Source organism: Agelaius phoeniceus, chromosome 3 (genome assembly GCF_051311805.1).
Source record: "Agelaius phoeniceus isolate bAgePho1 chromosome 3, bAgePho1.hap1, whole genome shotgun sequence".
Lineage (NCBI taxonomy): Eukaryota > Metazoa > Chordata > Aves > Passeriformes > Icteridae > Agelaius > Agelaius phoeniceus.
The window spans coordinates 60,202,310-60,221,643 of record NC_135267.1 but is presented as its reverse complement, the minus strand read 5'-3'; the positions used below and the strand labels follow the sequence as shown (position 1 = coordinate 60,221,643).

The 19,334-nt window shown below is 38.5% G+C and overlaps 1 protein-coding gene and 1 long non-coding RNA gene across 2 annotated transcripts in view; one reads left to right on the top strand and one right to left on the bottom strand.

Annotated features, from left to right (window-relative positions):
* The window catches only part of LOC143693565 (uncharacterized), a 100,206-nt gene extending 89,492 nt beyond the window's left edge, over positions 1–10,714 (top strand). The window contains exons 3-4 of the long non-coding RNA XR_013181376.1: positions 8,258–8,445; positions 9,998–10,714. This is a non-coding gene — a long non-coding RNA (uncharacterized LOC143693565). The remainder of the gene's footprint in view (positions 1–8,257; positions 8,446–9,997) is intronic.
* A 389-nt stretch (positions 10,715–11,103) lies between these two features.
* On the bottom strand, positions 11,104–18,730 carry VIP (vasoactive intestinal peptide). Its single transcript, XM_054629711.2, has 6 exons — positions 18,519–18,730; positions 17,960–18,081; positions 16,359–16,499; positions 14,272–14,391; positions 13,520–13,628; positions 11,104–11,975 (listed from the first exon to the last, which is right to left on the bottom strand). The coding sequence occupies exons 2-6, from the start codon at positions 18,070–18,072 to the stop codon at positions 11,967–11,969; spliced, it is 492 nt and encodes a 163-aa protein (XP_054485686.1). The 5' UTR covers positions 18,073–18,081; positions 18,519–18,730; the 3' UTR covers positions 11,104–11,966.
* Positions 18,731–19,334: the final 604 nt, after the last annotated feature.

The following is a 19,334-nucleotide window of genomic DNA, read 5'->3' as shown; positions in this document are numbered from 1 at the left end:
CCTGGATTGTGGCCACAGAGATTTGACAATTTTCAAAGACATCACTTACAGAGTTTTTATAACAGCTGTAGTGAGGCTTTTTTTAGCCAAATGCCTGTAATACATGTTTATCTCCCTTGCAGTACTGAGCCAGATGTCAAGTGGAAGGCTTGGAGTGATTTTTTTCTCAGTTGTTAGATTGATTGAAAGTTTTTCTGTCCTTCCAGTATGCTGGTGCAGGTAAGAATACACTTGTAATACTTACAAAATACCAGTGAAATCTGAATAAGTGGCTACAGGTAGAAAGAAGTGTTGATGCATTCAATTATCACAAGAAATATTATTAGCGTATTTTAGTATCATCAAGTATTTTAACCCTTTAAACAAAGAGTTTCATTGAAAATGCTATAATGTGCCTTCAAAATATATGTCATGAACTGAAAGGGAAGATCAGTGTATCTTCTTTTTATTGTTAATTTCCTTGTTATTAGGCTGGCTGAAGAAAAGGTAGATATATTTTCTATAGGACTGAAATGCATTCCTTAATATCTCTTTGCAACATGTAGAAATCATTGACCTGCACTTTGAGATTAATGGGAAGATCTCAGATGGAGCTAGGGGCTTAAACAGAAGTAATGGAAGTCAACCTTCTGGTGCTTTTCTGAAAACAATCTTGCATACAAGAAATATAGATCATGTTGAAAAATGCAAAAACTGAATCCACTGCATAATGCTCCATTATTTCATTTTTGATATTTCCTATTTCAGATTCCTTTTAAGGTTTTTTCCTCCTTGAACTGCAATTTTAGTACATTACTTTGTCCAATAAAACTGCTTCTGCAAAGAGTCATCATAGAGTAGGTAATGTTATATGTGCAAACTGAGTTGTAGTAATTTCTTCTGTACCTTGAAAGTGTAAAATTCTTGTACTTTATGATCTCAGAGGAGGCAAGCAGCCCTTCTGTTCCAAGTCAGTCTCCATTAAAGTCCTGTAATGCGCATTAATGCAGTGTTCCTAAGGGAATGCCATGGTGATATTTATCCTTGCTCGCCTACTAAGAAAATCCCTGCCAAGCAGGAGAGGAAGCATCTGTATGCGTGGTTGAGTGACATTTTTATGCTAGCAGATATTCAAGGGCTCTGAAAAGATTCGGATTCTGTAGGAAATGAATTTGAAATAAAACACCTGAGGAAAGGCCATTTGACTTTTTTTTCCCCTTTAGTTTGGGGGCTTACCTTGACATTTAAAGTAATATAACCATCTGCAAAATCATGTCTTGTCCAGGAGTGCCATTATAACAAGTTGAACTCCTCCAGATTGGATGAAATAACAACTTAATTGTGGTCTTAATAGATTTCCCAGTTGCTTGCTGCAATCAGACCTACCTTTTTAACAGTCCTCATTGCTCATTAATTACATTTCCTCTCTTAATTTCTCCATTTCTTTCCTATTCCTTGAGGAGTATGGAAACCAGTACAACTAATCACCTCTGAATTATGTATGTGAATCATCCCAGAAACACGTGGTTGGGATCTTTCTCTAGGTCAAGAGGCTATTTTAAATACAGAATAATTTCTCATCTTGTGGTAGGGACTTATTGTGAACTTCAGTTCATCCAGAGGCTGTGTTAACAACTGGCTCTTAGGCAGGAATTTTCATTCTAAACTAATTAAGATGTCCTAAATCTCTAACTACTATAAATGAGAAACAATTTGAGATGACTGACTCACCTGATCATTCTTTTCTTTCCTATTAAATGCATTTAAACTCTCTGAGCGCTCTACCAAATGGACTTCAATTAACCTTACACCCTGACTGCTATGATTAAATGGATGTGGATACTTTTCTTATGTGATTGTAACAGAGTTGTGATATGCAAATAGAAAAGCAATTACAAGCAGAACAATGCCTAAAACAGGTATCTGTTTTCTCTAATAAATTAATTCAACACAATGGTTTAGCAAATTATTTCTGAGTAGCGCTATACAGAAGGATCTCAATATCAGAATGTTGCATTTCTATCCTAATCCATGATATTTTTCATTGTCTTGAATGGGATTCAATTCAGTTTTTCTCCTTATTCTCCTTATGGGTCTTTCTTTGGCACATAAAAACAGTGATATAGTCCATTTTCATATCTATCCCCAGCTGCTAAGAGTCAGAGGGGTTTTGGGTGCACGAGAACAAGATTATATCTGATCTGGATATAACTTTTGTTTTTGTAGATCTATAGATCTAGTCAAGTAACTATGGCATTGCAAGCACTTGCAAAATCCACAGAGAATCCAGGCCTCAAGTGCTGCATTCCTTCCTGTGGAACACAAAACCAAATTTGAAAAGTAATTTTTTCAATAAGTAATTTTTTCAAAAAGTAATTTTTTCAGTAAGAGATTTTCTAAAGAGCCATGAAATCTGGATTCCAATGACTCACTTTGATGATATAATGAACCTGGAGGTAATGGGAAACAAAGCTTTGATTGACCGTGTTTATGCTTTATACTGCAAGGTTTCCTTCAAATTGTCATTTTCCCTGTTAAGTCCAACATCTGCCAAGAATTAGAAAGACATCTATGGATGCAAAGGTGTGTTGGAATATATATGCATTTATTTTCATGTACACTGAGTGAATTAATAAGCATGCAGCAAAGTATATTTTCCCAATTGTATGTTATTTATCATGCAACATTAAAAATGGTAACATATGCGACATTTTCTACCTAAAAATGGTGACTCCCTTAGTTCTGAGTGATATTTTTGTATGTATGAGATTTCACTGTCTCTGGAAGTGTTTTGTGACCCAAAATACTAATTATCTCTACGTATCTGCATTTACCGATATATTTTAAAAAGTAAAACCAGTACATCTGCAATATTGTCAAACATCTAAGTTTATCTCAATCTGTAAATCTATACAACAAAACAGCCAATGTGAAACTCAGTTAGTTTGACAAATAACAGATAGCCACAGTGAAAAGCTTTATTATTTGCTGATATGTGATTTTCTTATATGTTGATTTGGAAGAGAGCACTTAGATCCCTTGGCTATGTGAGATCTAGTCCTTGCTATCACAGAAGAACCATACCAAATTCCAGTTTCATAAATACACTAAATTTATGAAGTAGTAACTTAAAATTCAAATTGGAACATGCTTCCATAATTTAGCTCTGTGATATTGAGAAACTTCATCTCATTTCTCACCTAAATTTATTCTCTGCTAATTTACACAAACTTGTCTTCCACAAGTATTATCCTTTTTGTTCATTCTTTCTTTCTCCTTTGTATTTATTCTTGATGGAGGAAAAAGGAAATTATGAAAATTATGGAAAGAAATTATATCAACTGTAAGGTGCTGTTTTATTTTGAAGTTATATTTAAAATAAAAATAAAAATCCAGTTCACCAAGCTACTATTTTTTAGTACCTATACTCTATATACTTAATATAAGACTCAATGCACAAATACAAAAGCGGTGGTTTTAATTACATACTACACTTATAGCAGCAGGTCTTTATGTCTAAGGAAATATTTTTAAGATCTTCATGACTAAATGAAATTTAACCAGGAATATGAAGTATCAGGACCCTGTGAAATCACAATCTTCACAGTAATTAAATGTAACTCTACACAATTACTTTTGACAAAACTAATAACAGTGAGCTTCATCCAAGATGTGGCTACAGCAGTTGTGCATCTGGAGAAAGGGTCACATTCCTGTAAGCCTCAATAACTCAGAGAAGTCTTAGGCATGCTAGCTCCTTCATCAAAATAGAAGGATAATGTATCTGAAGAGCACATTGATTTCAAGCGTTCTCCAAATATTCTATCCAGACATGAGTGGTTCATTAATTAAATAAATTGTCTCCTAACTAAATCAAGTTATTTGAGACACTTCAAAGTCCAGTTTCTTGGAATTCTTGTTTGCTGGCAAGGAATACTAGCAAATGAAAACAAGATTGAAAACACTCATTTGCCTTGGTTACAGCACAACCAGCTTTAAGAAGTCAAATAAATGTTGGTGTGTGTGTTTGTATGGTTCAGCTTAAAACTTTCTACCACTATCAAGTACAAATAGAATGTAAGTTCTTTTTCAATTTACTCTTATTTGGTTTTACTCCATTTCCTTGTCAAAACATTAGCAATATGTACCAGTTTAAGCTTATATCTAAGCTGCAGAATGCAAAAGGAAAATGACAGCTAGACCAGGTGTCATTGGTAACTTGTTATTTGTACACTTTACTTAAAATTATTGTCTGAATGAAAGTCTTTAATCAACATATATCTGAAAAGCTGACATAGATGAAACAGCAAAAATTAAAAATATGAATTAATCTTTTCTCTTAGTTATTTTGAATATCGGTAATTCCTCCAGCAGATTTATAGGGTGTGACTAGTGCATGTAAGCATTAAAAACTAGAAGCTTTTTCCAAGATTTGAGCTGCAAATCTCAGAAAATTAGACCTAACCAAGTCTCTGTTTCTGAAGATGACAATGTAGAACCTAGAAAAATATGTAAATGTTTAACAATCCTTCAAATAAATATCAGATTTTACTTTAAAATTAGTAAGGACTCAAATTGCTCTTATTCTATTCAGTAGCAGATTCTCCCACAATGGATAGTATTCCATGAAGTTGTCTCTTTCTTTAGTATCCCTCTATGATGCATCTTGTGATGTAAATAAGTTACAATGAGTAGCTCTTTCAAATTCCTTTGTTTTTGTCCAGTCATAAAAAGAAGCCTAAAATAATGGTAGCTACCCAGGGAAATGCACACTAGAAAAAAAATTTTTGGCCAGTCAGAGCTAGCCAAAAAGAATGCTCTTTACTCAGTTGAATTTGGAAGACTCTGGTTCCTGAGCCTGTCAAACTCCTATACTGATACACAGCTCTTGAAAAATGTAATCACACAATGTAGGTTACAACAGCTTAAAATCTGCCTTAAATTTTACCAGAAAGAGTGTAGAAGTCCTTGAAACCATAATATTTTCTGCTGTGGTCTGCTGTTGCAACTACAGAGTAAAGCTGTGGCTTTACTGAAGGATAAGTTCTCCTCCATTGATTTCTTCACTTTTTAACAGGAAATAATTTCATAGTCTGTATGCATTATAATTATGTAACATGCTGTTTTTACACTGAGGAGCATCATTCAACAAACAAAAATTCATATAAAACCTAATATATCTTTGAAGCAGAATTTCTGATAGATTTCTCTCAGAGAATTTTTAAGAGGTAATGTAATTAGAAATATAACATAGAACACTTATATGGATTAGTTCTTTTTACAGGGACAGGTTTTCTAGTGGTCATGGGCTTTCTTACTAATCATATCCTGCAAACCTATTTATAAAGCACAGGCAAGGAAAAGTCCCCTTGAAATGTCATTCTGACTTTACCAGGTGAAGTTCTGTTTGTTCCAACACCAAAAAGCAATCTAATTACCTCATATATGATTCCAGAACCATTCAGAACATTATAAATCTGAAAAAGCTATTCAACAGTGCTAAGGCTAGGGAAATGAAATTTTGAATTAGCCATTCTTTGGGAAAATACATTTAAATGGAGCCTGAAAGTTACCAAATGGGCAATACCCAATTAAATTTGATCTTTACAGAATCAAACCCCTTCTCTATGAAAGTAGGGTACATTGAGCACTTGTATTCTCACCTGTACTGAACAGAGTATGAATCATAAATCAAAGAGTAATGACCCAAGTAGTCCACTCAGCTGGATTTCTTTATTCCTGCCCAGCAGTAGACTAATGATCCAGAAGGTAATCCCTGTTGTAATCCTTTAGCCATGGATGAAAGGAGAGGCTCAGCCCCTTAGCATCACTGGCATTACACTTTAGCAAGATATTTTTATATACATGACATAAATACACAAATGAGTGCTTGTCTGGCTCTCTTCCATCTTCCTTTTGAAGAATTAATGTGAATGACAAGCCAGTGTGTGAACTATACTACTTGCTACTGACAGGGCAAGTCAGAGGACATATAGCTGTTTTTACCCTAATCTCCCTGATCATGTGCTAGGGCTTTGTTGTGAACTGATCTCCATTTTCTCCTCCTTAGGCTCCAAAAGTCAGCAAAGAACCAGGGCTGCTCCTGCTGCCACGCGTCTGTCCAGTATCACAGAGGGTGGAAGGGCAGCATGAGGGTTGCATTTGTCATTGCCTTTGGCTGCAGATTAAGGAAGTTGAATTAAAAATATAGGCTATAGCCGTGTAAAAAGGATGCAAAGATCTAGGTGAAACTACCCAGTAATGTGGTCAGTTGCCTTTTTAAGAATGGAGTTTTGCTTTAGATTGGAGTGCCTCCCCATCCACTCACTCCAAAAAAGATACCGAATATCCAGTGCTAGGTGATTCTCTTTTCTCAGCTTTAGAAGACTCACAAATGTTAGAGAAGCAACAACAAAAAAAGTAGCCAGACTGAAAAATCAGCTCTTCCAAAATCCTCAAGACAGACCTGCAAAACCACTAGTCACTTTTCCTAAATGTCTGCAATATAGACTTTCAGATTCAGTTAGCAAACAGTAATTTAGCAGTGTTCAACTCATTACAGAACATGGGCCCACTGGGCATGGGGCTCCGGCACAGTCTTGGAAACATGGATTCATTTATAAGACTAGACAAGACAAACAGTTTCTTCAGCCTTACAAAGCAGGGCTGAGAGGGAAAAGCTGTCTATAAATACATCTAGGATTACAGATCCCTGAGAGGAGTAATGGTACTCCAACAAAAGGGAGATTAGCAGGTAGCAAGTGTTTGAAAAGATGTGGGTCAGTTTAGCCTGTGAACTTATGTAATGTGAGGTCCTCTGACAGCAAAAGATGGCTATTTCTTCTCAAAGCAAGAGTCATAAACCCACATGGAGCAAACAGCCCTATATAAACTGAGTTTAACATCAGGCACTTTCTGAAGACATAGTCTTCACCTGCTCTACCTCCACATTTACTGGTTTCTTCTTTCTTACTACAAGCTCAAGACCAGAGCTCTGACACCAGCTTTGGAACTCCAAGTACAATGCACTGCTGTGGAAGGAATCATCAGATGGGACTAAAACTACTGACACCAAATCTTGAATTTCTCAAACTTCTTTTTTTTAGCCAAGACTCAGTCTTTCTGCATAAATTATATATCCTTAGCCTTTTCATGAAGACTCTTCCTAGAATGCAGTAGTTTGCTTTCTATACTCCCTAATAAGAGAAAATTGCTTGCTTAAATCAGTGTGCAGATGTTCTGGCTGTGATTATGGGAAGAGGGATTGTCTGAAAAACAAAGATTAAGAACTGTGTTAGAATAGAAACAAATGGTGATAAGACATCTGTCAAAGATACTTGTGACCACTTTCTGTGAAAACAGTTCAAGGGTGTATAAAACAAGCAAACAGCTAGGAGCCTCCCAGCCTTCCATATAAATGAATTATTCTCTACCAAAAGGCTGATGTGTAACAACTTGACACCTCCCAGTCAACAGCTTTGCTATTTGATAAACTACTGATGAAAGTTGCTGCTCTGAATACATTTCCTAAGTAGAAAGGTCTTCACAGATATAGCTCATCTAACAGAAGACAGTGACTGTTTTTAGATTTTCTTCTACTTTCCCACCATTCCAAAAATAGGATTTGTGTTAGATAAATTCTCATTAGAAAACTATTAAATAACTGTATCTACATACTAAAAGCATTTCTATCTCATGTTTAGAAATAACTTAGGCTATTAAATATTGTGGTCTCACTGAAATGTTCAGACCAGTTCTAGAAAAGGATACAGAAAATGGATCTTATGCACCTTTCTCATGTACATTCTTCTAAGCATATTATTCTATGCAAAAGTTGATCTAATACTAAATAATCTGCTCAATGGGGAATAACAAGATAATTTACTCTTTTTTTTATCTCATTATGGAAACAACCCTCATTCTTTCCCAAAAATATTCTCTACTGAAAATATTGTTCTTACCATGGTAATGTTGATATTTAGATATGTATCTCTTTTTACTGTATCATTATTATTTATGCCACTTTTGGTTTAATTTTGAGTAGTCAGTCATATTTTTATTTATAAATGTTGGTTAATTAAGTTTTTGAAAATATTTATCCTCACAAGGAAAAATTGGTTTTTTTTCCTGTCCCAAAGTGGTCTGCATGTATCTGTGTGCAAAACTGAAATAAAACCTTTCCTGTTTGTTTACATCAGAAGAAGAATATGCATCAAATTATTCTCTGGTCTTTTTAAAGATTGGTGTAAAAGATGGGTGCCTGGTTTCCTACTTCCAGTTCTAAACCAATTTGGCAAGCTGGCAAGCAATTTGTCTGGGACTGCTTCAGATCAGAAAAGCTGAAAATATTGTAGTTGCCTGAGCCAGCGTGAGCCCCGGGAGGACACGCATTCTGTTTGATGTATCCAAGGAGAGGATCTTTCAGTCTTCCCTGCCAGTCACACAGTAAATGGGAAGTCTCCAGCGGTAAGTCAGGGACTGTTTACTGCTCCTACAAATCTGCTCCTATAAGCCTGATTGTACCAGGTCCTCTGCAATACTCCTCTCCATCAACAAGGCCGGTAGTTCTTTAATTGCTGTGCCCTAAACTTAAATTCTGCTCTAATTGCTCTTCTCAAAAGGAAAGGTATATTCATACACCAACGTTGCAAGGCAACAGTGAGATTATTAAAGTGTGGGAAAGCCCGTGGTCAGTGGGAGGAGGGAGAGAAAAAATTAGGAAAAATAAAAGAGGTAGTGGAAAGCATAAGTAGCATCACTAAAGGCAGTTGGCAGCCTCTTCCATCTCCCTGCCCCAAATATCTTGCATGCAAATAAATTGTTCTTGTATGCATACAACTCTTTCCATCTTTGGGGAGAACTCAATATGCCTATACATGAAATTATAACGATGCTTTGGATCAAAGCTATCCATTTCCATAGTTTTAAACAGAATTTTTTTCTCAGACTTTCAGGTGGAACAAACTCTCATAGCCCCTCAAATCCATTTAAAATATCAGAGGAGCAGTTAGGGTTTTATTAGTTTTTAATGTGCTTTACTGACTGTAATCTTAAATTGTTTTGTCAACTTCTGTAATTCTCATGGTGTCGTACACAATTCTGACTGTTCTTGAATGGATGATGAATGCACAGATGCACACAAGCATGAAATTCCTCTCTCAGGATTTAGGCCTAAAAAAGATCCTCTTCTAGTGCTGGTGAAGACACACTTAAAGGTGATTCTGAACCTTTCTTTAAGAGCTCCAGAGGGAAGCTTTAAAAAGCTAACCCCATTTGATAAAACAAAAACGAATTAGTTCTATCCTGTGAGATCACAGGTATTCCTACCATGTGTTAGAAGTGAAGAAACGTGGTGAGATCTTCCTTTAATATACACCCCAATAACCCATCACAGTTTTATTCCTTACCCAGTGGTTGCATTTTCCCTGCCATGGTGCTCTTCTACATCTCCTGGGTATTTTTTTCCTCCTAGCAGTTCTCCCAACACTCCCTTAGGAGCTGACATGTTCATTCTCCTAATTGAAATGTTTTGATTCCACTCTTAAGACATTTTGCAGATGGGCTTTAGGACTGGTGGGATATATCAAATCATTGACGAAATGAAAACTTGTGTCATTCAGTGAAATGTTACAATTTCTCTTCAGTTTCATCATTTAACCTTACCCTGACCATTTGCCCTGGGTTTGAGGTGAACAATGTCACCTCTTCCTCAATTAAGCACTCTCACTGTATTAATTTGGCTTCAAATCTCCTGTGGAAAGTCAAAGACAAAAGCACTATCCTCTAAGTTAGCGCCTCCCTTGTCAGTGCTAGGCTTTGCTACAATGTACACAAAATTCAGCACGCTTCTTAGACTGTCACTATTTGCTGACCCTCAGGGGAAGGTATGCTGAATTATTACAATGTGTCTGTGTGTGTGTGTGTGTGTGTGTGTGTGTGTGTGTGTGTGTGTGTAGATATATATATATATGATTTTCTAATCAATGTCTCTGTTTTCTTCTCCATCATCATGTAACAGAGAAAATACAGGTTCCAGATTCTGCAAATTTCAATGGAGAACAAAATATCAGGCATATCAGGAACATAATACATTGGACATGGAAGACAAGTTCTCCCATCAGATGCCTTATTGGTAAGCTGGAAACAAAAAAATAATTAAAAGAGAAATTTAGGGAAAAAATATTTCTGGAATTGTGTAGTCAAAAGTTTGATTATTCTAACTATTATTATTCTGATTTTTGATACTTTAAATTGAGTGAATTACACACATTTTAAAAGAATTCTATGTATAAAGACCATATGCAGCTTTGGTTTTCATTGGTTTTTTTTCACTTATTTTTTAATGATTGCATCTCACAGAAATACTAACATTGTTCAAACTACACTGAGGAAAATTTCTAAAAAAGTATTATAGCATGTCTGTTAGTATCCTTCAAGTATTTACAAAGATGTTTTTGCTTTCAGATGTTCATAGTATGATAGGAATTGGAGGTGGAAAACTAATTTTCAAGAGACAACTTCAAAATTATGTTTCTTATGAAAATATAACTTTTGTGAAACACTCATTGGCTTAGGCTAAAATAGATTCTGTCAAGGATAGATAGAAATAGCAATATTAGCACCTGATCTGTGAAAGCTGGTTTTCTTTTGACATGCAGTTGCCAATATTCAAAAAAATTGCAAATTGGAGGGCTACATATTTATGAGAACCAGTCTCCATAAATCTCAGATTTTATCATGTTAGAAGTTTCTTTCTAAATGAGAACAGTAAACTTGTAAGTGAAACTTGCAAATCAGTTTTATCGCTGTCTATGTGTGCCTATGTATGATTTATAAATACACTTGAAATTCCAAATTGAGCTTGTAAGTAGGTCTGATAAGTTTTTCTACTTTCTACATCAGTGCTGTGACTCAAACAGCTGCAAATTTTCAGTTCCATGGTCATCTGCAACAATAGAAAGCTACAGAAAAGGGGACCATAGGTTTGTTTAGTTGTCTTTCTAAAATAATATCACATAAATCAGTTAAAAATATTATCTTCCCCTATTACTACGGTACAGACAGCACTTACAGGAACCTCTGTTGTTCCAGGTAGCTATAGCACTGATTCAAACCAGTAATAGCTTGCCATGATAATAAAATGATTTATTGTCTGAATATTCTGTAAATTACATTCATTCTGAAAAAATAGTAAACTGTCTTCAGGTCTATTTTATATATAAGCAATAGTTTCATCATCAAAGCTACAGACAATTAAATATAGAATAACTGATGACTTTAGGCATCAAACAAGTCAAAAGATTGCATTCTTTTAGTGCTTTGTCAGCCCCAGAGCATCTAAAACACAACTGAAAATAAAGGGGACATTTCTGGTGTGGATATAATTTATATGCTGTGAAATATTAAAAATGTGAACCAGAAGTAAAGATACTGCTGGAGGTCAAAAAATTTTGTATTCTAATTCATTTTTTTCTAGTTGCTTGGTTGCTTGGTAAACTGCTAGAAAAGCATTTCTTGGCAATAACCTTCAGAGATCTTTGTAAAGCAGTTTTACACACTTTGGACATTCTTCCCCTCATGTTGTTATATGTTCTTTATGAGGTTATCTAGAAATGTTTCCTTATGATTACACATGTTTGTTTGAAGTTGGAACACACCTAAAATAAGCCAATTAATTAGTCATGATGGGCTCTTTTCAGCTGCACACTCATTTTCAAATGAATTTATTGAAGTAAAGGATTTACAGCATATGGACTCACAGACTTCTTATGAGTTAAACTGGCATCCATATGTACAGCTTTCAGTAGAGAATGCTAGAGTAATATTTACAATGTAAATATCAACTTTTATTACGTAAGAAACAAATATATCACAACTTTCACTTCACAACATATTTGTTCTGGTTTGATGACTAAAGTCATCTCTTTGAAATACTATGTGGAACTCAAAAATAGCTTGTTCTTGTCATAGACTTTACCAGGTGTCCTTCAGAGGTCCTGAAAAGCAAAGGAGAGATGTGCTTTAGAAGTGACTTTTGCAAGCAGTTGCATCATGAGGTGTATGAGGGCAGACAGCAGGCATTGAGGAACACTTGATACAAAACAATTGCTGTGCTTGGGGACTGGCAGGCTGAGATGTGGCTGGTCACAGGGGTTTGCTGGGCATCACACTCAGACCAGATCATAGGATGAGAAAAGAAAGGTTGAAGGACTAAAAATGGTACTGCAGATTAGACTAAAATTGTTACTACAGCACAGAATTGCCCACTTTGAAAAAACCTGTATCCTTGAAATGGATATACAAATTTAGGTTGCTCTTTCCACACTACATTAGCAACTGGGCACTGCAATAAAATGCCAAGCAACAGTCAATACTGATTCACCTACAGGTAGATCTGCCTCATCAGTAAAGTCAATAACAATGGAAAGGACTGAAAATATTTTTTTCTACGACCTGCTGCACCACTATTCTTTCTCCCTTCGTTAATGCCAGAACTTTGAGAAGCTGCAAAATCTAAGAGTAGATATTTCTTGCATTAATCTTGTCCAGAAAGAACATTTCTTTCCAGAATCATGTTGCTTAAAAATTATTTAATTCCTCAGTGCATAAGCAGTTTATGTCCTTTCTAACCTTCAGGAACTTTAGAGGAATTGCCACATTTGTGGAAAGGAAAAGAACATTTTCACATTTTATTTCAGTCTTGAAAGGAAACATCTTTTTTGGGTCAGAGGGATGGGTGGTTCGGGATGATACAAAAAAAGACGTTTCTTCAAATTTTATATTCAAGAATAGCCTTTTAATCTTTTTTCTTACTTTTTGAGACACAGCTGAATGCCAAAAACTATCCCATCATCAATTTCATAACACATTTTCAACAATACCAAGCCAAATTTGCTTCTACCTTACTCTTTCAATATTTTGTTCCTGCAAGTGTTGATGTAGAAGGGATTATGTTTCAGTAAACTAAAAAGAAAATAATTGTGAATGACTTTAGAAAAAATAGTAGTAGCTAAATGGAAAACAGTAACTGCAAGATTTGCATGTCAAGTATTTTCTTAAGTACTTGAGTACTACTCATCTTGCTAATACTCTTAGTTCTAGGGGCAACTTCTTTCTAATGAAAAAGATGTTAAACAAAATCTGCAGCATTTTTTTAATTAAAAGAAATATCCCTAAGTTTTTTCTCTGAAGAAATAATGATCTTTGTAATTAAAAATCAGTCACTTCTGGTTTTATGCTGCAGTGCTCACTGGTTGAAACACCCAAGTGAGTTAGGTGCATTATGAACAGTGCCATTTAATTAGGAATTTTCAATAGCAGCAATCATGTGATAACATAAAGCTTATTATTAAAATTATTATTTTATTCAGACACAATGAGTGAAGAAATATTAGAAATATAAAGTTTTTCATGGAACATGACTCCCTTTCCTAGAATATCCTGATTTTCTGATAGGCCACACTCCATGTACAAATAATGTAATTTTATGAGTCAAGTCAAGTTACAGATAGCAAGAGAAAAGACAATATTGGCATCTCACCAGTGGGAGGTGGCTCAGCAGCTCATCTACAGAATCATAGTTTTCTGAAAAGGATGGTTCAAGAAGTTCTGCTTCATCTCGAAGTTTGGCAGGATTTAGCTCTTCCTGGCTGTTGTGGATCAGAAACAAGTTTTATTGATCTTGGAAGAAAAAGCAAAGAAAGCAAAGCCTTCTTCTAACTGTAACTTCTGCACATTTTCTTATACTTAAACCATATTGTTACAGAACATATGAAATTGCATGTTTAATGAATACAGAGACATGATATTTAAAAGCAGTTGTCTGACTAAATACACAAACTGAGTACAAGGTCTACAAAAATGTATGTTCACGTCTCACCTATACTGATGAGGACATATAGTCCTTCAAGGATTTTCAATTTTTCATTTCATGTGTTCACAGAGAGGCAAATTTTCAACATATTTCTTTATTAAATTGTTGCTCATGTTCCATAGCTCTGAGGGTTTTTTCCTTAAGAAGATTTTTTCTAAACAAAAACCATTTAAGAATCTTTTGGAAGATTTTTTAAATTGCCAGATGCCATCTCCTCTTTATTCTTCTATTCTGATTGTGGTGTCTGTTCCAGTCTGGGAGGAAATGTTGTCTGTATTTGAAAACCATGCTATAAACTATGCTATCAAGTCATTAACATTGAGTGCCTTTTGTTTGTCCTCTCTGTATACATACATGGATATAAACCTTTTAATGCCATAGAAGTATGGAAAGAATACATATGTGCTTTCTTGTAGTACCTTCTTTTTCCAGTTAAAACTGAGTTTAAGTATTTCTTCACAGCCATCTGCTTTCGAAAGCGGCTGTAGTTGTCGGTGAAGACAGCATCAGAGTGGCGTTTGACAGGACTGTCCTGGGAGCTGGCAATACAACAATTACAAAGGAAAAGTTAAGAGACGACATCTGTTTAAAAGAAAATACAATTAAATGAGTGAAATAAGCTTTATGGTATTGATTAGCCTACTAAAATCAAATTTTCATTTCATCTTTCGTTTCCATCTATGACTTCAGATCTTTCTTCTGCTGAAAAAAAGCCACTGCTTCCATAGCTTACTATGTATTTTAATAACAAGGATCAAATTCCAAAAATTGTTATTCAGCCTTTTGGGGAACACCTTTCACTGATTGTTTTCTCATCTCATCTGCCATGGCCTGTGCAATTAGGATACACTGTCAATGATTTCTAAAGTCCTTGTGTCAGGAGTTCTGCCAGATCAAATACATAAGTGTGGACTTCATGACTCCTGCCTATTCTCACACCCCAGGTAGCAACTTTTAATAAACAGATTTTATTCTAATTTCTATAATTTGTGTGAATGTATTTCAGTACAATGCCAAGGTTTAAGTTGCAATAAGCTCTTCAAGGACCTCATCACTGTTCACATTGAACTCAGTGGAGGTGGAGTCTGCCACTGAGGAAAGGTAGAGTGGAGCATCACATAAATAGCTATAAATGCTTATTCTAAGGTTTCAGAAGACAAAATACACCTTGTGAAAGCCAAACCTGGAGGTCTTTTCTTCATGCACAATCTTGGGAAATGCCAGGGTGTTCTATTTTAAATGGTCTATGTTAGTTCACAGCATATGAGAAACTGGAACTGTATGTTCTGGAACAAAGGCAGCACTGACATAAATGGAGGACCTAATTTTTACTTGGCTTTTGAGCATATGAAGTAGGCACTCAGTGGTATTGCCACAGTGGCTCACAGTTGCTGTTTATGGATTTGAAAACAAGGGAACTATACAGTGATTCTACCTAGCACGCTGTGCCCATTAGTTTATTGATGTATTGGTCCGGAAGTTCTATCCAGACCCCTAGTTTATAAATTTGCCTCATTTTTTGAATTCTGCTGCAATACAGATCTCACAAACATCTGTCAATGTGTTCTACAGCAGAAAAACCCCTATACCTTTACATTTTCACTATAAACCAATCATTTAGTGATTTCATTGTGTACTTCCCTCTTGTTAAGTACTGAGTAATCAATCACTTTGTATTTACTTTTGCCACTCATCCACCGAGCTAGTAAAAACACTACCGAAAAAAACAATTAGCAATTTGGCATGATAATCATTATAATATTTTCAGTACACATTATCCACGCTTTGTGCAGTGTCTGTTGCTCTACCTCTCACAGCCGTGTCAGAAATAAATAGTAACATTCTCATTTAGTAATATCACTAAATACTCATATAGGATTTTCAGCTCCCCCACAATTATATAGGCTTCTCTTTTGGTACCTCTAAATCACAAAAAGGAGACCTTGGATACAGAAGGGTAAAAAATATTTCTAATAAAGCCAGCTAGGAAAAAAAGTCTACCTAATGTGTCACCTCACCTAACTCGTTTTCTAATAAGCGAATGCAGATATCTCTTCACAGCAAGTTTAGCCAAAAGATGGCTGTAGACACTGGTGAAAATTCCATCAGCATGCCTTGCATTTCTGAAATGGACAATAAATAAACTCTACAATACAGCCTGGGTTCATATAATTTTGATAATGTTCATTTTGCAAACATACTGCTTTCCTTAATTTAACTATTGTACATATTAAAGGGAACTAATTTCATAAAATAACTTTCAGATTTTCGCAATATACTTTTTACTCCTTCCTGTAAAGTGAAAGCATTCATCATGCCAGAATGGCAATACAATCAACATTTCTGCCGACATCCCTACTGCTACCAGTATTCAAGCAGCAGCTGTGGGATTTTCTTCCATAACTGAGTCTTCCTTTCCTAATCTCAGTTTGAAAATGTGAATGATTTTTTGGCAGAAATCAAGAAGTCCATCATCTTTTGTATTTATGATAATAAAGAAACTCACCTATCAATAATTCTGGACAGATCAAAATAGAATTTCTCATTTTCAGGTAGTGTGTTCTGCAAAATATCTGATTCTGACTTTAATGACCCACGGGCATGGTCAGGTTCACTGGCTCCATCAAATGGCATTCTGTTTCCCAATCTGTTGGAGAAAGAAACCGTGTAAAGTACAGCTAGCTGAGGACACGAGACACTTTACTAGAGATAATATTCTGGTTTGTGTCGAAATTCACATCTACCCACTTTCATTGGTAAAGCATTTAAAAGAAAACTGGATAATTCAAAAATCACTTTCAGGTAGAATCCATGCTTAATTGTAGATTAATTGACATAACAGATCCTTCTCTCAAATTCATGTTTTCTAGATCAATGTTGTCACTGAACGCAATTTATTCCAGTGCATAATGTATGACAATCACAGTACAAGTGACAACTGTGAAGCTTTTCCTAACAACTGCATTTTGTATAAATGATGGATGAAATTAACAGCCTCCACCAAAGTGAAAACTGCTCCTGTGACGTACTTACCTCCCAGTTAAGATATAAGATGTGCATTGAAATGCAGAATGAAACAGTTCTTAGGCCTTCTCCAAAGAAAGCAAATACAGCAAGAACTTCAAACTAAATAAAAAGTGCAGTCATGTATCTCTACATGTTTTTATTCTCTCATGATAGAAGACAAAAAATCTTTTAATCTCTTCAAATGTATCATGCAATTGCTCTGTATAAACTGATGTACAGTTCACATTTTCGTAAACTGCAGTTTCTTATGAAGTGTCATATTTTATCAAGGGCAGTCTGACTGCATAGCAGTGGTTTGGCATCATTCCTTCTGGCTGCTCTGATATTCTGTGGCAGACAAGGAAATCATTGTAGAAAACCCCTGTGTGTGATGACATGCAAAAGTCACATACTAAAACTAAGATAGACTTAAGTCCTTGTAATTTTAAAGTCACCTTTAGCACCATTTATATGTCTGATTCATGTAAGTCTTCCATCTGGTAAAAAAAAAAAGGTGCAAAGTTGCTGTGTAAAACGAACAGGCTCAAGTCACACCTTTTGGAAGTCAGTCAGTGCTTTTTTGCCTGTTTTTCATCGGTCCTTCTACACTGTATGCTTCTCTCACCTAAATGCAAACCGTACCGTTCTGCCGTCTGATTTAATTCAGCTGGACCACTAACAGCACCTTCAACCGGCCGAAGCCCTCAGAGGTACAAACCTGCCCTCCGCCTGTCCCCATGGACCCGTCCCAGGGCTCACCGTGACCCACATCGCGTCCGCCCCCGCGCACACCGCGCTCACCGCCACCCAGCCCGTGGGGCAGCGCTGCAGCCGCCTCGGGAGGTGCGTGCGTGTCCCGGGGCTTTCACCGGGTGGGTTCGGCGGGCACCGGCCGGGACCGCCTGACCGCAGCCTCGCCGCGGGGACCCCGCGCACCGCTCGATGCCGAGCAAACACCCGACGGCGAGCGCCGCACTGCGCGTTCCTCGGGAGGAGCGGCGCTTCTCACAGCCCCTTCGGCACCAGCCGGGGCTGGGCAGGTCCCTGAGGGCAGAGGGGCGCGGAGCGGGGCGCGGAGCGCGGAGCGGAGCGCGGCCTTACCGCGGGACGGGAGGGAAGGCGGCGCCCCGCGGGGGCAGCGCCCGCGCCCGCCAGCAGAGGGCGCTGAGGAGGGCGAGGGCGAGGAGGAGCGGGGAGGCGCCGCGGTGCTCCATGGCCGCCACCTGCGGAGGGAAGAGCGCAGCCGTCACCCTCCGACCCGGCCCGCCCGCACCCGCTGGCCCCGGGGCTTCGCCTCGGGCCGCCGAGCGACTGCCCCGATCCCGCTCCCAAGCCAGGTCTCTGTCCCGAAAGACGCCGGCGGCCAGCAGGGTCGCGATGGCGGGGCAGCTGCCCGCGGTCAGGGAGAGCTGGCGTCCCCGAAGGCGACCCCCGACCCGGTGCGAGGGGCAGCGGTGCCCCGGGCTCAGCGACTTAAGCGGTAGCAAGAGAGGGTCCCGCCCCTGCTACCCTGGGTTTTCAGAATCTCTCCCCGCTCCCGACGGCCGGGATGGCTTCCCTGCAGGTCCGGGAGGGGCGAAGAGGAGCGAGGGTACGGGACGGGAACATCGTTCCTCATGCGCTGGGAAGTTGCCGCTGTGGCGGGGAGAAAGTTACTCACGGAGCCGCGAGTACGTCGGTGGGTCTGGCTGGGCGGGCGCGGAGCGGAGCGGTGCTGGGGGAGTGCGCCCTGCTCCGCTGCGCGGCTGCCGGGGCGGCGGCAGCAGAGGGTGAGGAGGAGGAGGAGGATGAAGAGGAGGGCTCCGTCTCGCCGCACGCTCTGAGCTGCCCGCCGCGCCACCGCGTTTTATAGCGTTTACACGTTTCTGCTTCCGAAGAAGCAATCACGTTACTGGAGAGACGTCACCCTTCCCAAGGGGACGGTCGCTTTGTTCAGGACAGTCAGAGACTTATATTTAACACATGAGCAGTCGCGTACCTCTTCCCCCTCCCCCTCACCCCCTCGGCCATTATTTGATTTATGTTAATGACATAGTTTTGGAGGAGCGGAGCCCCGTCGGAAGGGTGATTCCGCCTCTCCAGGCGGGAGAGCAGGCGGCCGTCGGGCTCTGCGAACGCGCCACACCGCGCATCCCTGCCCGCACCCGGCATAGCCGGGGAGAAGGTGGCTGTGCTCTCTGGGATCCTCCGCTCCCAGCCCCCACTCCCTCAGCCCCCGTGCTTCCCTGAGGAGCCCCTTCCGCGCCTCAGGATTGTTCCTTTCCCTAGCTCCTCGGCAGTGTTTCCGTGCTAACCTGGTCCCTCTCCATCCCCGGCACATGCAAGTCCCTGATGGAGGTTCCCGCCCGAGGTGCGCAGGGAGCTGGTCCGAAAAACAAAATTTTCGTACGGGTTTTAGTTTTATTTTGGCAGGTGTTGGGGTGCTTTCTACTCTTCGCTATCTCGTTTAAACTGCGTGCGTGTTCGTGCAACACGG